General features: G+C 39.7%; 1 protein-coding gene across 5 annotated transcripts in view; it reads right to left on the bottom strand.

The window, feature by feature from the left end:
• Positions 1-6,192, bottom strand: part of LOC119492850 (protein prune homolog 2-like) — a 50,734-nt gene extending 44,542 nt beyond the window's left edge. For 2 of the 5 annotated variants that reach the window (XM_037777673.1, XM_037777674.1), the window contains exon 1: positions 5,743-6,192. In XM_037777673.1, coding sequence (XP_037633601.1) covers positions 5,743-5,781 — 39 coding nt within the window. In that variant the 5' untranslated portion in view covers positions 5,782-6,192. The remainder of the gene's footprint in view (positions 1-5,742) is intronic. The other 3 variants (XM_037777676.1, XM_037777675.1, XM_037777677.1) reach the window with 3 other exon arrangements.
• Positions 6,193-12,875: the final 6,683 nt, after the last annotated feature.

Below are 12,875 nucleotides of genomic sequence, written 5' to 3'. Positions count from 1 at the left end.
TTAAAAGTGCAATAAAAATATTCCCACCGAATAATGGTGATTATCATTTGGGCCATAATGTACACACATTTGAACTTCATGTGAATTTCTCATTATATCTAATGTATGCCTTGCAGTATAATTTACACTATTTGAATAAGATAAAAGAAGAGAACACTTAGTGATTTTTTTTGCAGAATATGCTCAGCGAACGACTCCCCATGTTATTCCCACAAAGAAAATAGTAAATGTTTTAATAAAATATAGGGGACTCCATTGCCGTAACCCATCAGTCCACACTCTCCATGCTTTCTTTTATTACTTTTCCATTTGGTTCAGTCATGCCAATTAATGCTTTTCAAATTATTACACATTCCATAGCCAACCATCCTTTTCACCGAAGGAGTGCCTAGAAAGGCAGCGAAGGCAATTTGGGCCTCTTTTATCTAGCAATTTGTTTTACGTCTCAACTGTTATGTGTTTTTGTACTTAACATTTATCGGGATGAATAGTAACACGCATAGGGTTTGAAAATTACCTGTTCTTTTTAAGACTTTGAAATGATCACATTTTGGTACTGAACACAAAGCTAAAGCCAGAATCAAAGTGGTCCTAAAAAAACTCTTCAGGTGTGTGTGTGTGTGTGTATGTATGTGTGTGGGTGGGTGTATCAGTGTGCAGACTGAGAAGGACAGATGGTGGAAGTCCACTCAGCACATTGCTTCAGCTCTATGCCAAATGATGGGAAAGTGAAGGAGGGTGGAGATAAACAGAGAGCGAGAGAGAAAGATTGGTAGGTTCAGTAAGCACTAAGAGCCAAGCCAATTAGAGGTATGGATGTTCTGGACGGGGGCCATACACAGAGTAGAGAGACAGAGAGGGAGAATGACAGAGAGTGGTCAGCAAAATAGCGAATCATCAAAGTTTATGTTGGAGAGCTGAGAGAGAGAGAGAGAGAGAGAGAGAGAGAGATAAAGTGTGTCTGTCTGTGTGCATGAGAGAGAAATGGTTGATAATCATGACATGTGTTACACTTTATCTGCAACCTCCATGACACTCATCAGTTGCCCTCCTTATCACTCAATTACCCTGCTGTGCTCTGATCTGTGGATTTGCTTCTTTGATCTTCTCTTCTCTTCAGCTTTCCCCTTACGTTTATGTAAAGTACATCCAGGATAAAAGCTCTTATCCTCTTTAAATTTAATTCGTAGACCGGCTGCTCATATGCGGGTTTGAATTGTGCTGACAGACACCTGTTTACATGAATAAACTGGATATTCTAGATACTGTAGCATGGCTGAAAATATAATTAAAGGGGCTCTATGTAAGAATCAGAAATTACTTGTTAACAGCGACACCTGTGGCCGTTAAGTCAACGAAAGTCAGCGTCCTGTTGCTCGCGCTTGTGCTCGCTCTGCATAGACATGAACGAGCATCGCTCAAAACAGTGAGGCGACACACGTCACCTAAAACACAATATCACTCTATATTTCAGCTGTTTGACAGTAATGTTAGCTGACCAGACGAAGGTCTCTCCATGAATTAATGCTGATCCTAGTGTTGGCTTTTCCTGCTTCAGCCTCCTGACCGTGGTCAGAATGAACAGGGGAGACACCGGAGTTTTGGTTGGAGACGATAACGTTACCCGCTCCTTAGCCCCGTCTATTCACTCAGCAGCAGGAAACAAGACACGGGAAACCTCTGTTGGTCTGGAGGAGCTGCAGCATTTATTTCTGCACAAACTTCCACTGTACATTCACTAGATATTCTCAAAGCTAAACTAACTGTTCTGCAGTGTGTAGTGTGCGCGCATGCACGTGAGAGGTGGAGCGAGAGAACGAGTGAGAACGAGCGCGGTGTGTGAGTGAAGGCAAGCTGGCAGAGGAGCAGAGTGGTGAGTGGACACCAAACCTGCTATGATTTGTACGTGTTAGGACTTACAAACAGTACCTTTAAGAGAATTAAGCAAATACAATTCTGTATTTTGGTAATATCAACCATATATGAAATGTAGTAACAGCATATTGGTGTACATATGTGTCAATCAATTAAAATATTCAATCGATTGTCCATAGTTAATCACGATTAATCGCAAATTAATCTCACATCTCTTATCTGTTCAAAACGTACCTTAAAGGGAGATTTGTCAAGTATTTAATCTTATCATGGGACTGGGCAAATATACTGCTTTATGCAAATGTATGTATATATTTATTATTGGAAATCAATTAACAACACAAAACAATGACAAATATTGTCCAGAAACCCCCACAGGTACTGCATTTGCTCAAATCATAACATGGCAAACTGCAGCTCAACAGGCAACAACAGCTGTCGGTGTGTCAGTGTGTCAGTGTGCTGACTTGACTATGACTTGCCCCCAAACTGCATGTGATTATCATAAAGTGGGCATGTCTGTAAAGGGGAGACTCGTGGGTACCCATAGAGCCTATTTTCATTCAAATATCTTGAGGTCAGAGGTCAAGGGACTCCTCTGAAAATGGCCATGCCAGTTTTTCCTCACCAAAATGTAGTGTAAGTTTGGTGCGTTATTTAGCCTCCTTCCCAACAAGCTAGTATGACGTGGTTAGTACCAATGGATTCCTTATGTTTTCTAGTTTCATATGATGCCAGTATCTTCACTTCAAAAAACTGATGCAACCGCTGTAACCTAAAAATCACAATTTGAGTTAATGTGATAAAGAAATTACTGGTGTTAAAACTAATTTGCGTTAAGGTCAAGAATGAATGTTGAAGCTAAGTCTTTAAAGGTTCTCTATATGATATTCAGAGCATTAGTATAGCAACAAACAATTATTGTCTAGGTAAAGATATAGTGGAGTAATGTCTACCTGAACAGAGAATGAAATCACTCTCCCTCTGTGCGTGTGTTGTAATACGAGTTTCTCTGTGCTTTGTTTATGTAGGTGGTCCTGCAGCGCGTGCATGTGAGTCCCTGTTTGTGTGTCCCACTGGCAGAGGTGCAAATCACAAGTAAGTCTCAAGTCTTTGCATTCCAGTCCCAAGTCCTAAATTTTGAGTTTTGAGTCTTAAAAAAAGTCAGTATGCGCTCTCCACCAAATGTAATGGCATTTTAACAGCAGAGTAATCATATATTAAATCTACAGAAATCATGAATGCTTTTAAAGAATGTTATTTATTTGTAAAAAAAAAAGTAAAAAAGTAAGACTGAACATAATCATAAAAAAAAGATCTGGGGAATTAAGTGTCGACTTGCTGGGAATGAATAGCGTTAACATTAGTTGTTTCAGGAAATTAATTGATTAGTGGCAAACTTTTTAAACTTTGGACTTGGGGGAAGGTATTAGGGCTGCATGATTTTGAAAAAAATTGTTAATTGAGATTATTTTGACTGATATTGCAATTGCGATATGATTTGCGATATTAGAGGGATTGATCATTTTTACATCATTATTCTAATTTTTATTAGTGTTTCATGTTAAAAATGATTATAGTGTGATTTTGGCAAGGATCTGTATCAAACAAAGATGTTTTCTTTAGTATGTAGAAAGTGATCTGTAGGTCAGGACATCTCTGCAGCATGCTGATATTTAATTTAAAATGGTATCTTGACACGGATTTTGCCTTTAACAAATATCGAGATTTCCTCCTCATCCTGTGATTTGAAAATTGCAGTAGGCCATATTGCAATTTTGATAAAAATGTGATTAATTGTGCAGCCCAGATGGTATCAGTTCTTTTCAATTCAAAAGGCTCAAGTCCAAGTGAAGTTCTGAGTCATTGGTGTTAAAGCTGAGTTGCAAGTCTTTGAATGGTTAGCTCTGTCAGCACGGTTGCCATTGTTTGCACTGTTAGCTGTTAGCCACCGGCTAAGCCGTCGCAATGTTGAGAGCTGTGTGGAAGCAAAACCTCTATCATAGATTTGCTCTAAATTTCATACAGAGCTCTTTTTTAAAGTGGTAAAGAGAAAGAAAGGAAATTTGAACATCTACAATTCTCTGATAACTCAGCAAACTCCATCTGCTGATGGAGATATTCTAATATGATCAAAAGCTCCAGAGCAGCTGCTACATGGACCTTAAAGTGAGATTGTTTTGTCAACCACATGAATTATGTTTAGGTCTGGATTTTTCTCCCTGTAAGCTTTGAAAAATGGGGCAATATTGCCTGCAGAGAGTGTGATTTGCTAAATGGGATAAATTGAATGTGACTGAGGATTACATTCTAAGAAATGTATATCCAATTGAACAAAGATATCAGTAAACCATGTGTGCGTGTGTGTGTGAATGTGCAAACACTTCCTCTGTAATGCAAGAAAAACAGCACCAAGCTGACTCCATAACCAAAACCAAGCCAAATCATGACTATTAATAAGTCACTGAACAAACTAGTGCTCTTCAGTGGAGTTATTTCTGATAATTTCCTGACATTGACAGGGTGCTTAGGCATGTTATATACTCATCAGAGACATTAAATGAAAAACAGAAGGTATTTAACTCAGCCAACATATAAATACCTAAAGTGCAGCGGTGCCAAAAATCAACCGGGCATTGAGTCATCACAAATACTCTTTGAAGGGGCTGAGAATATACTGTGTTAACAGCCTCAAAACCTTTGAATGATCATGACCATAGATCATTGGCCAACCTGTGACAGCCTCCTTTCAAGCAGCTCACAACAAGAGCATGCTCAGACTTGCCAACAGCATCTGCTCTGATCCCTTACATGTTCTACATGGAGAATATCAACTCCTGCCCGCCAAGAGGCGATTCAGAGTCCCTACATTTAACCGCATCAGGCTAAAGAACGCTTTTGTCCATCAATCCATCTTGTTGCTAAATAATAATTAATGTGCTGCTAAAGACATGTAAATCCAGAAGACAGATGGTAATTTTTGTAATGGGTTATGTATGAATATTTGTGATGTGTTTTTTTTTTTTTGTCTGATGAGTCTCACTTGTCCAACTGTCTATGGTAACAGTAAGTCTATTGTATGTGTACTTTTTCTCAAACTGAGCTGCCTATGGATGCAAAATGAATTTCAGTGCAAACTGACAATAAAGTTGTATCGTATTGTATCGTATCTTACACTGCAACTGATAATATGCTCACGCCTTATAACCAAGCACATATAGAAATAGCAGTTGGCCCTGTATGGCCTCAAAGCATCATCCATGACAGGCTCCCTGATGTGAACCTCTGTGTAAGTGTTGCAGGGCACTCCTATAGTCTAAATGTACACAGTATATATATACAGAAATGTAAAAAACACATATCTATAATCTATAACAATATGCAAATATGTATGCCCCAAAGGCTCCACAGTCATTTAGTCTATATAAATGAGGTTGTTTAGTATTTGCATGAGGCTTTTTTTTTGTTTTTTTATGTGTGTGTACAGATATTCAGTCCTGGATCAAATGCAAATCATGAGTCAGTATCTGCAGAGCAGCCAGATAGATAACAGTGAAGGACAGCCTCTGGCTAAACTTGTTGATGTCACGCCTCCCTCTCATTAGCTCCTCATTCAAATGCACACACGGATGTTGCTGTAAACACAACGAGCTTATTGTATGGGGCCAAAAACACGCCTTCCTCTCCCCATGGACTGTCATATATTGTCGATCTACAGGTGCTTGGGGGGACCGGAGAGGCTTTTTCTCCAGCAACAGGAACAGCAGCCTGTAGCACAGCAGCAGCATCAGCCTTCCTCGTCATGGTCTCATTCATTACACCACACAAGCTGGTGTTTAACGCCGCAGCTCACGGCTCTCAACTCACCCCGAGTCTGCTCTGGACGCTCCGCAGATACTCTTCCATGTCGGCCTGCGTCGCTACGGCGGCGTCGCTGCAGATCTCTCCATAGACACAAGTTGTTCGGCAATAACACTGCTTGATGCGTGTGTGTGTATGTGTGTGTGTGTGTTTTCTCTCTCTCTCTCTCTCTCTCTGCTCCCGAGTCCCCCGCTGCGCTCTCACTGCAGCACTCTGCTGTCGGTCCTCCCTCCTCTCTCCTCTCTCCTCTCTCCGGGTGAACCCACCACACCGAGCAGAGCAGTGTGTGGGTGTGACGGCAGGAAGAGGAGATCCGACGGAGACGGAGGCGGAGGCTCGCTGATTCAACCGCGCTCCCTGCGGTAGAGTAGGGAGCCTCACAACATGTACACACACCCACACGCACACACACACACACACACACACACACACACACAAACACACGCACACACACACACACACACACACACACACACACACACACACACACACACAAACACACGCACACACACACACACACACACACACACACACACACACACACACACACACAAACACACGCACACACACACACACTAACACACACACACACACACTAACACACACACACACACACTAACACACACACACACACTAACACACACACACACACATGCACACACACTAACACACACACACACAAACACACGCACGCACACACACACTAACACACACACACACACACACACACACACACACTAACACACACACACACACACACACACATGTCTATCCCATAACGTATAGGCCTATAGCCTCTCAGCGTCCACCAATGAAACAACCCAGTGAATGATGAATAGCAGCGATCCAGCACCACGGACAGCACCCCTTCACTGCAAGCAGGCTTCACTGTTGATTTACTCCTGCATGGTGAACACACAGAAAATAATAATATATATTTTGGTGTGCAGCAATTTTTCACACATTAATTTCTATTTTGCCGCAATACGATCAAAACCACTGCCAGAACCAGAGTGCACTGCAATGGCTGTCTGGATTGTGAGTGTGTGTGTGTGAGAGTGTGTGTGTGTGTGACAGGAAGCACTTTAATTAATCTGAAAGATGACCTGTGAGTAACAACCTGAGAAAATAGAGAACACACGAGGACAGGAGCTCTCTCTCTCTCTCTCTCTCTCTCTCTCACACACACACACACACACACACACACACAATAGAAAAAAAGTCAGCCAGCGCTGAAACTTTAATATTTAAAATGGACAAGACATTTATCACTGGGTCAGGGTGACACTTGATTTATCTTTTTACATATTAGTCTCTCTCTCTCTCTCTCTCTCTCTCTCTCTCTCTCTCTCTCTCTCTCTCTCGCTGTCTCTCTCTCTCTCTCTATCTATCTATCTATGCTATCTTGCTAGCATAACTGTTACTTATCATGTGCATGGCAAAATTAACCTGCAAACATTTGTTGGGCCCCTACTGACCCCCCTGCACTAACCACCCTCTGTGCATGTACCAACCAACTCACCTCCTGCAGTAATGCTACCTGGCCTCAAGGTTTCCAAGAGTCATTTAGTTTGTGATAATTACATTGAACACATCTCCATTTAAGAGCCCCGCTATGCAAGCACAATATTCACTAATAAAAGTCTTAAATTTAGATTTTGACACAGGTCTCCTCTACAAGACCACCCGATTTGACTGTTATCAGGCCATTAAATAGGCGTTATCAGTCGCTATAAGCACCATAGATGAGGGTCATTAGGGGCCTACTACGCCTACTATGTTGTAAAATTGAAAGCGAAACTTTTGAGCACAAACAAAAAGGCATCTTTTGGTTTAGGCAACAAAACTACAACTTTTCTTTAAAGGTTAAAATGATTCTGTTTCAAAAGTGAAAGTGGAACCTAATGCCACACGTTGTTAGTTACACATGGGAGGCGAACGCCAGCCTCCTGGGTTTATACTCTGTGTTTTGTATCCCATCCATCACCCCCAACCTCCAGCCCATATGGAGGTTGACTGACTTCTGCTTCTGCTCCTGTCATAATTATTATGGTCGCTAGAGGTCACTGTTGTGTTCTGTTAAACCTTCTTTTGGTGATCTACCATGTGAATAGATGATAAAACCTACTACTGGGTGTAGTAGGCCCCTACTGACCCATATCTATGGTACTTTTAGCGAGTGATAACGCCTATTTAAAAGCCTGACAAGAGAGGCTCACAACCTTTTGATAATAACACAACATCTGCCTTTTGCGGTTAATCAAATTACCAAAACGATTGACATGCAGTGAACCTGGAGCTTTTGGGGCACCTGGGGGTCTGGGACACCTGGACAGTTGCCTGCTTTGCCAAGTTGGTAATCCAAGTTTTGAAGTGACCCCTAGTCTACATAGTGGCCCTGCAACAAGTAACAGAAGTGGGATGTTAATCACAAGATCAGAATAGATGAAGATTATTTTCTTATAAAAGGACCACATGTCTGTGTTAACACTGGAACACATTAATACATAACGCATGCAGTAATACTCAAACACATGCATATGTATAATTGTATATGTGTGTGCATTTTTCCCTGTTACTGCCAATGGCTTTTAGTTCAGAACCACATTGGAATCCACAGTAACCACCTAACTCTTTCTACTGCAGTAAGCAATATGAGCATCTCTAAAAGATGTTGTGGTCTCCCATTTGTGGTGAAGGCATCCTCTAATCTCATAGTAATGGAGGCTACGTTAGTGCAGTATCAATGTGGGCAGCCAAATGGTTTCTGTACTGTCAGATCAGAGTCAAGCCAGACATGAATCAATATGATTACCGGTCACAATCTTCAAAATAAAACCCTCATTGATTATTATAAGTAATACACTCACAAATACATTCTGTATTTCTTATATTTATTATACAACTTAGTTGAATTCTCAATTCTGATTGGCCAACCAACGGTCTGTTATTTCTTTATAGCAGACCGTTGCTATGTATAACAGACTGCTGCTATGGACGCAGCTCTGATGTATGACTCCGGAGGACCGTTTTTGTGTAAAATTATTGATTTCTTAAGTAAGCAGCAGCGTAATAAGCGGGATAATGTACAGCAAGCGGGTCATTGGGTCATATTGGTTTTAAAGATATGCATTAGAAATTATTAACAACAACAACAAAAAAAAACAAATTACATAATTCAAAACAAAACATTAGGGCTGTACGGTGGTGCTGTGGTTAGCACTGCCGCCTCACAGCAAGAGGGGCCCTTCTGTGTAGAGTTTGCATGTTCTCCCCGTGTTAGCGTGGGTTTTCTCCGGGTTCTCCGGCTTCCTCCCACAGTCCAAAGACATGCAGGTTAATTAATGACTCTAAATGTCTCGTAGTGTGAATGTGAGCATGAATGGTTGTTTATCTCTATGTGTCAGCCCTGTGATAGTGTGGCGACCTGTCCATGGTGTACCCCGCCTTCACCCAAAGTCAGATCGGCTCCAGCCCCCCCACAACCCTGAATAGGATAAGCGGTTACAGATGATGGATGAATGGATGGAAAACAAAACATTAATTAAAAAAATTATAATGTAACAAAATAATAATTAATAATTGAAATAAAAATAAAATTATGACTAATAATGATAATAAATACCCCCCACTCCCTACAAATAAATAAATAAATAAATAAACTAAATTAAATTAAATTAACAATGCAGAGTGAGACGTTTGACATAAAGTGAGTCATGCCCCTTGCAAAACACAACATGTCCTTTGCCTGTGATGAATGTGAATTAATGAGACATCTCTATCTCTTTCTTTTCCTGAGTGATTCTTCAGTGTTGACGTAAAATAGTGAGTCATATAGAAAACCACTCTAATGGGGAAAAAACCTGATGTTTGAGTTAACATGTTGAACACTCTCAGTAACTGTTGTTGTGCTGTTGATGTGAGACATCTTCATACTTCACACTCTTCATCTTCATCTACTGTTTGGCCAGTTATGGATGTCAATAAGAAAAGTACAAAACCAAACAGTAAACACAACCTAAATAAAAAGATAATTTTCAATTGTTATAGTAAAATACTTTAAGTGTTTAAGGTTTAGGTTAGGTTTAAGGCTTTCCTTTTGAGATCTGAAGTGAGCTGCTTCTGTGTGGATTCTCATCTTGATGACAGCTGATTGGAGGGATCAGACCTCCGTATGGTCACTGCAGCCTATTACAGCATTATCAGAACTAGTTTAATCAAGTGGATACTTCTTTAATAGGAATACCCTGACAGTCTGTGAAAGCAGAGGTGAGTGAGGTGAATGAAACCTCACAGATATATAGACTCAAACACAATTTAGTAAAACAAGGACACCTGCTTCAGGTTTATTATTGTGGCTGCCAAAGATAAGAGGGCAGTACTGTATGAATATGAGGAGGCATATGAGAGAAGGTCATCTCAGTGAAGTTCAGTGAAGTAGGTAGTTGGTTGGTGAGAGCTCTTAGGCAGTCTATGAGCATGTTATTATGAGTAAAGGCTACACATATTTCTAATTAGTTAGAGCTGTATTCAGTGAGAACACAGGCAATGTGAAAGATACACAAGTTATTGGGCCAGAAGAGGTGTGGAAGGGGAAACCTCAGAGCCTCCCTTGATGTCCCTATAAATTAAGTCACAAAAAATCAAATAGATAGTAGCATAGTAGTCATCCTCAAGGAGGAAGGATGTGTGAATTATGGTGAACTGTGCAAGGCCCGTATTACAGTAGAACTACAGCCTACAGTCCTTTCCTACAGAAAATACTAAAGGAAAGAAATAGAGCAAATGTAGTTCCCCCTGTTACTTTCATCCTCCTGCAAATTGCTCTTAATTTTTCTCATCAAAATAAAATTATACTGGTAAGTTTGATCCAGTCCAGTCAAGCATCGAGCTTGTTGGGGACATAGTTTGTGCATGCATGTGTGCATGCATGTGTGCGTGTGCGTGCGTGCGTGTGATGGAAGGAAATATGGTAATGTTGAGAAAGACAGAGCAGATGAGCGAACAGGACAGAAGTAACAATCACTGAGCTTGGTACTTATGAGACGACTGAACGCATCGTGTTTGAAGCATTGAGTATTTGATGTTAAGTTTATCAGCCTATTTTATCTGTATTTTGGGATTTAACCTATAATTATTATTACAGTAATTAATGTGTGTTTTATTTTTTATTATTTAATTTTAATTATTTTTAATCTTATTTCTTTTCTTTTTTAAAAATCCTTTTTGCATCGGCAATGGGTGAGGGTTGGGTGGGAGGGGGCTTTGGTGGGATACCAAAATATGGAGGGACCATCATTTACATTTGTGCTTTATTTGTTTGTTCCTGTATACCTGATGTTACCGCCAATAAAATATTACGGGTGAAAAATAAGGTCAAAGGTCAAAGTCACTGTGATCTCACAAAATACATTTTTGGCCATAACTCAATAATTTATATGCTATTATGACAATTTCACACAAATGTCTAACAGGATAAAATGATGAAGTGATGACATTTTGGACAGACATGGATGTAAACTGCAACTTGATTGGTTGGTAGAGGCATTCAACTATGAGGTGGTAATTCTAGTTTCAATGAGTGCCTAAATGACGATAAAAACTAAAAAAGTCATGATTTTGCTTGTGCTTTTTCATAATTCACATTTTAATCCCATGTTTATCATATTTTTTGTAATTTTCAACTGCAGATGTTTAACCTGTCCAGCTCACAGTTAGGAAATGCTACTGCTACTCCTGGAAAGTCATAATTAAGAGGGAAAAAGTGGGAAATTATTTGAAATCATTCTATGCACATCTATAGGTGCTGTGAATGAGCCATTTTCCTCAGTATGAAACATATAATAATAATAATAATAAGACATTTTATTTATATAGCGCTTTTCTAAAACCTCAAAGACACTTGACATAGATAAAAAGATCCTAAAACAAGGACATCATAAAAAAAATATAAAACAAACACAATATATGTATATATATATATATATATATATATATATATATATGTATTCAGACTCTCAGTGTTTTGACAAAATTAAAGGAACAATTTGCATTCAGTGCAGTCCAATACAATAGCACCACAAACTACAATCCAAAACTTAGTATGGGGTTGTTGTAACAGCTCTGTTGTACAGTCAAAATTAAGGTAAAAAAAAAAAAAAAGCATTACTGGTTGCAAGTCTATATTGATTTGGATTCCATCCTACTGTCGGGTAATCCTGTTACTTTGTCCACCCCTGTAACATTCCCATTTTTTGACCAGACATACTGTATATTATGTTGCATATTCAAATATTGATTTGTATATAATGCAGACACTGGTGTGCAATGTGAAATTATTCATTTTGACAAAAGGAGGAAACACTCACAAAGCTTATGGATAATAATTATTCATTTTGTTCTGGTGACACTTTTCTTATTGTTGTTCTGGAAGTTTGAGGTTAGAGAGTTTGGGAAGAACACAAGACTGAAGGCTTAATATGCAGTTTGCCACTGTGATGAATAATGATGGTATAGTTGTACCTTAGCTGTCTCTTGAAGGCAACAGGCAGACACACTGCAGCTTTGATCCATTAATGCTCCTGCTTGCTCGCTCTTTTATGGGGAAACGGAAAGATCTGTCGTATTTTGCCTCTAAATAATTCCCCATTACACAAGTTAAGGCTTACAGCGTCTGCACCGCAGTCCTAAACTGGTTTAATTTTCCATTGAAAACAATAGGCCTCGCTAATTGATTTTAATGGCTCTCTCCGCGACGATGAGCCCCTTATGACTTGGAGAGAGGTCTTTAAGATTATTATTATTAGTATAATTGCCATTACCCCCACACTTTCCCTTTGCGAATGGGAGACAGAGAAAGAATATCTCTGCCCTTAAGCTGAACAAATAATTATTAGAGACAGGAAACAAACAGACGACCGTCACTCACACGCACGCACATACACGCACACACACATATAAACGCTCCACCTTAGAGTAGACCCCCTCCTGGCGACCCTCATTCCCTCCGCCGCCCTCTTCGTGCAGCGTGCCGCTTGTAATTTATGCAAAATTAATTGATACATCTTTTATAATTGATGTGCTGTAAACTTAATGAGTAATTTATGTAATTAGTCAATTAAGGATAATTCCAGCATATG

This window comes from Sebastes umbrosus, chromosome 8 (genome assembly GCF_015220745.1).
Source record: "Sebastes umbrosus isolate fSebUmb1 chromosome 8, fSebUmb1.pri, whole genome shotgun sequence".
NCBI lineage: Eukaryota > Metazoa > Chordata > Actinopteri > Perciformes > Sebastidae > Sebastes > Sebastes umbrosus.
This window is presented reverse-complemented; position numbering and strand designations above follow the sequence as displayed.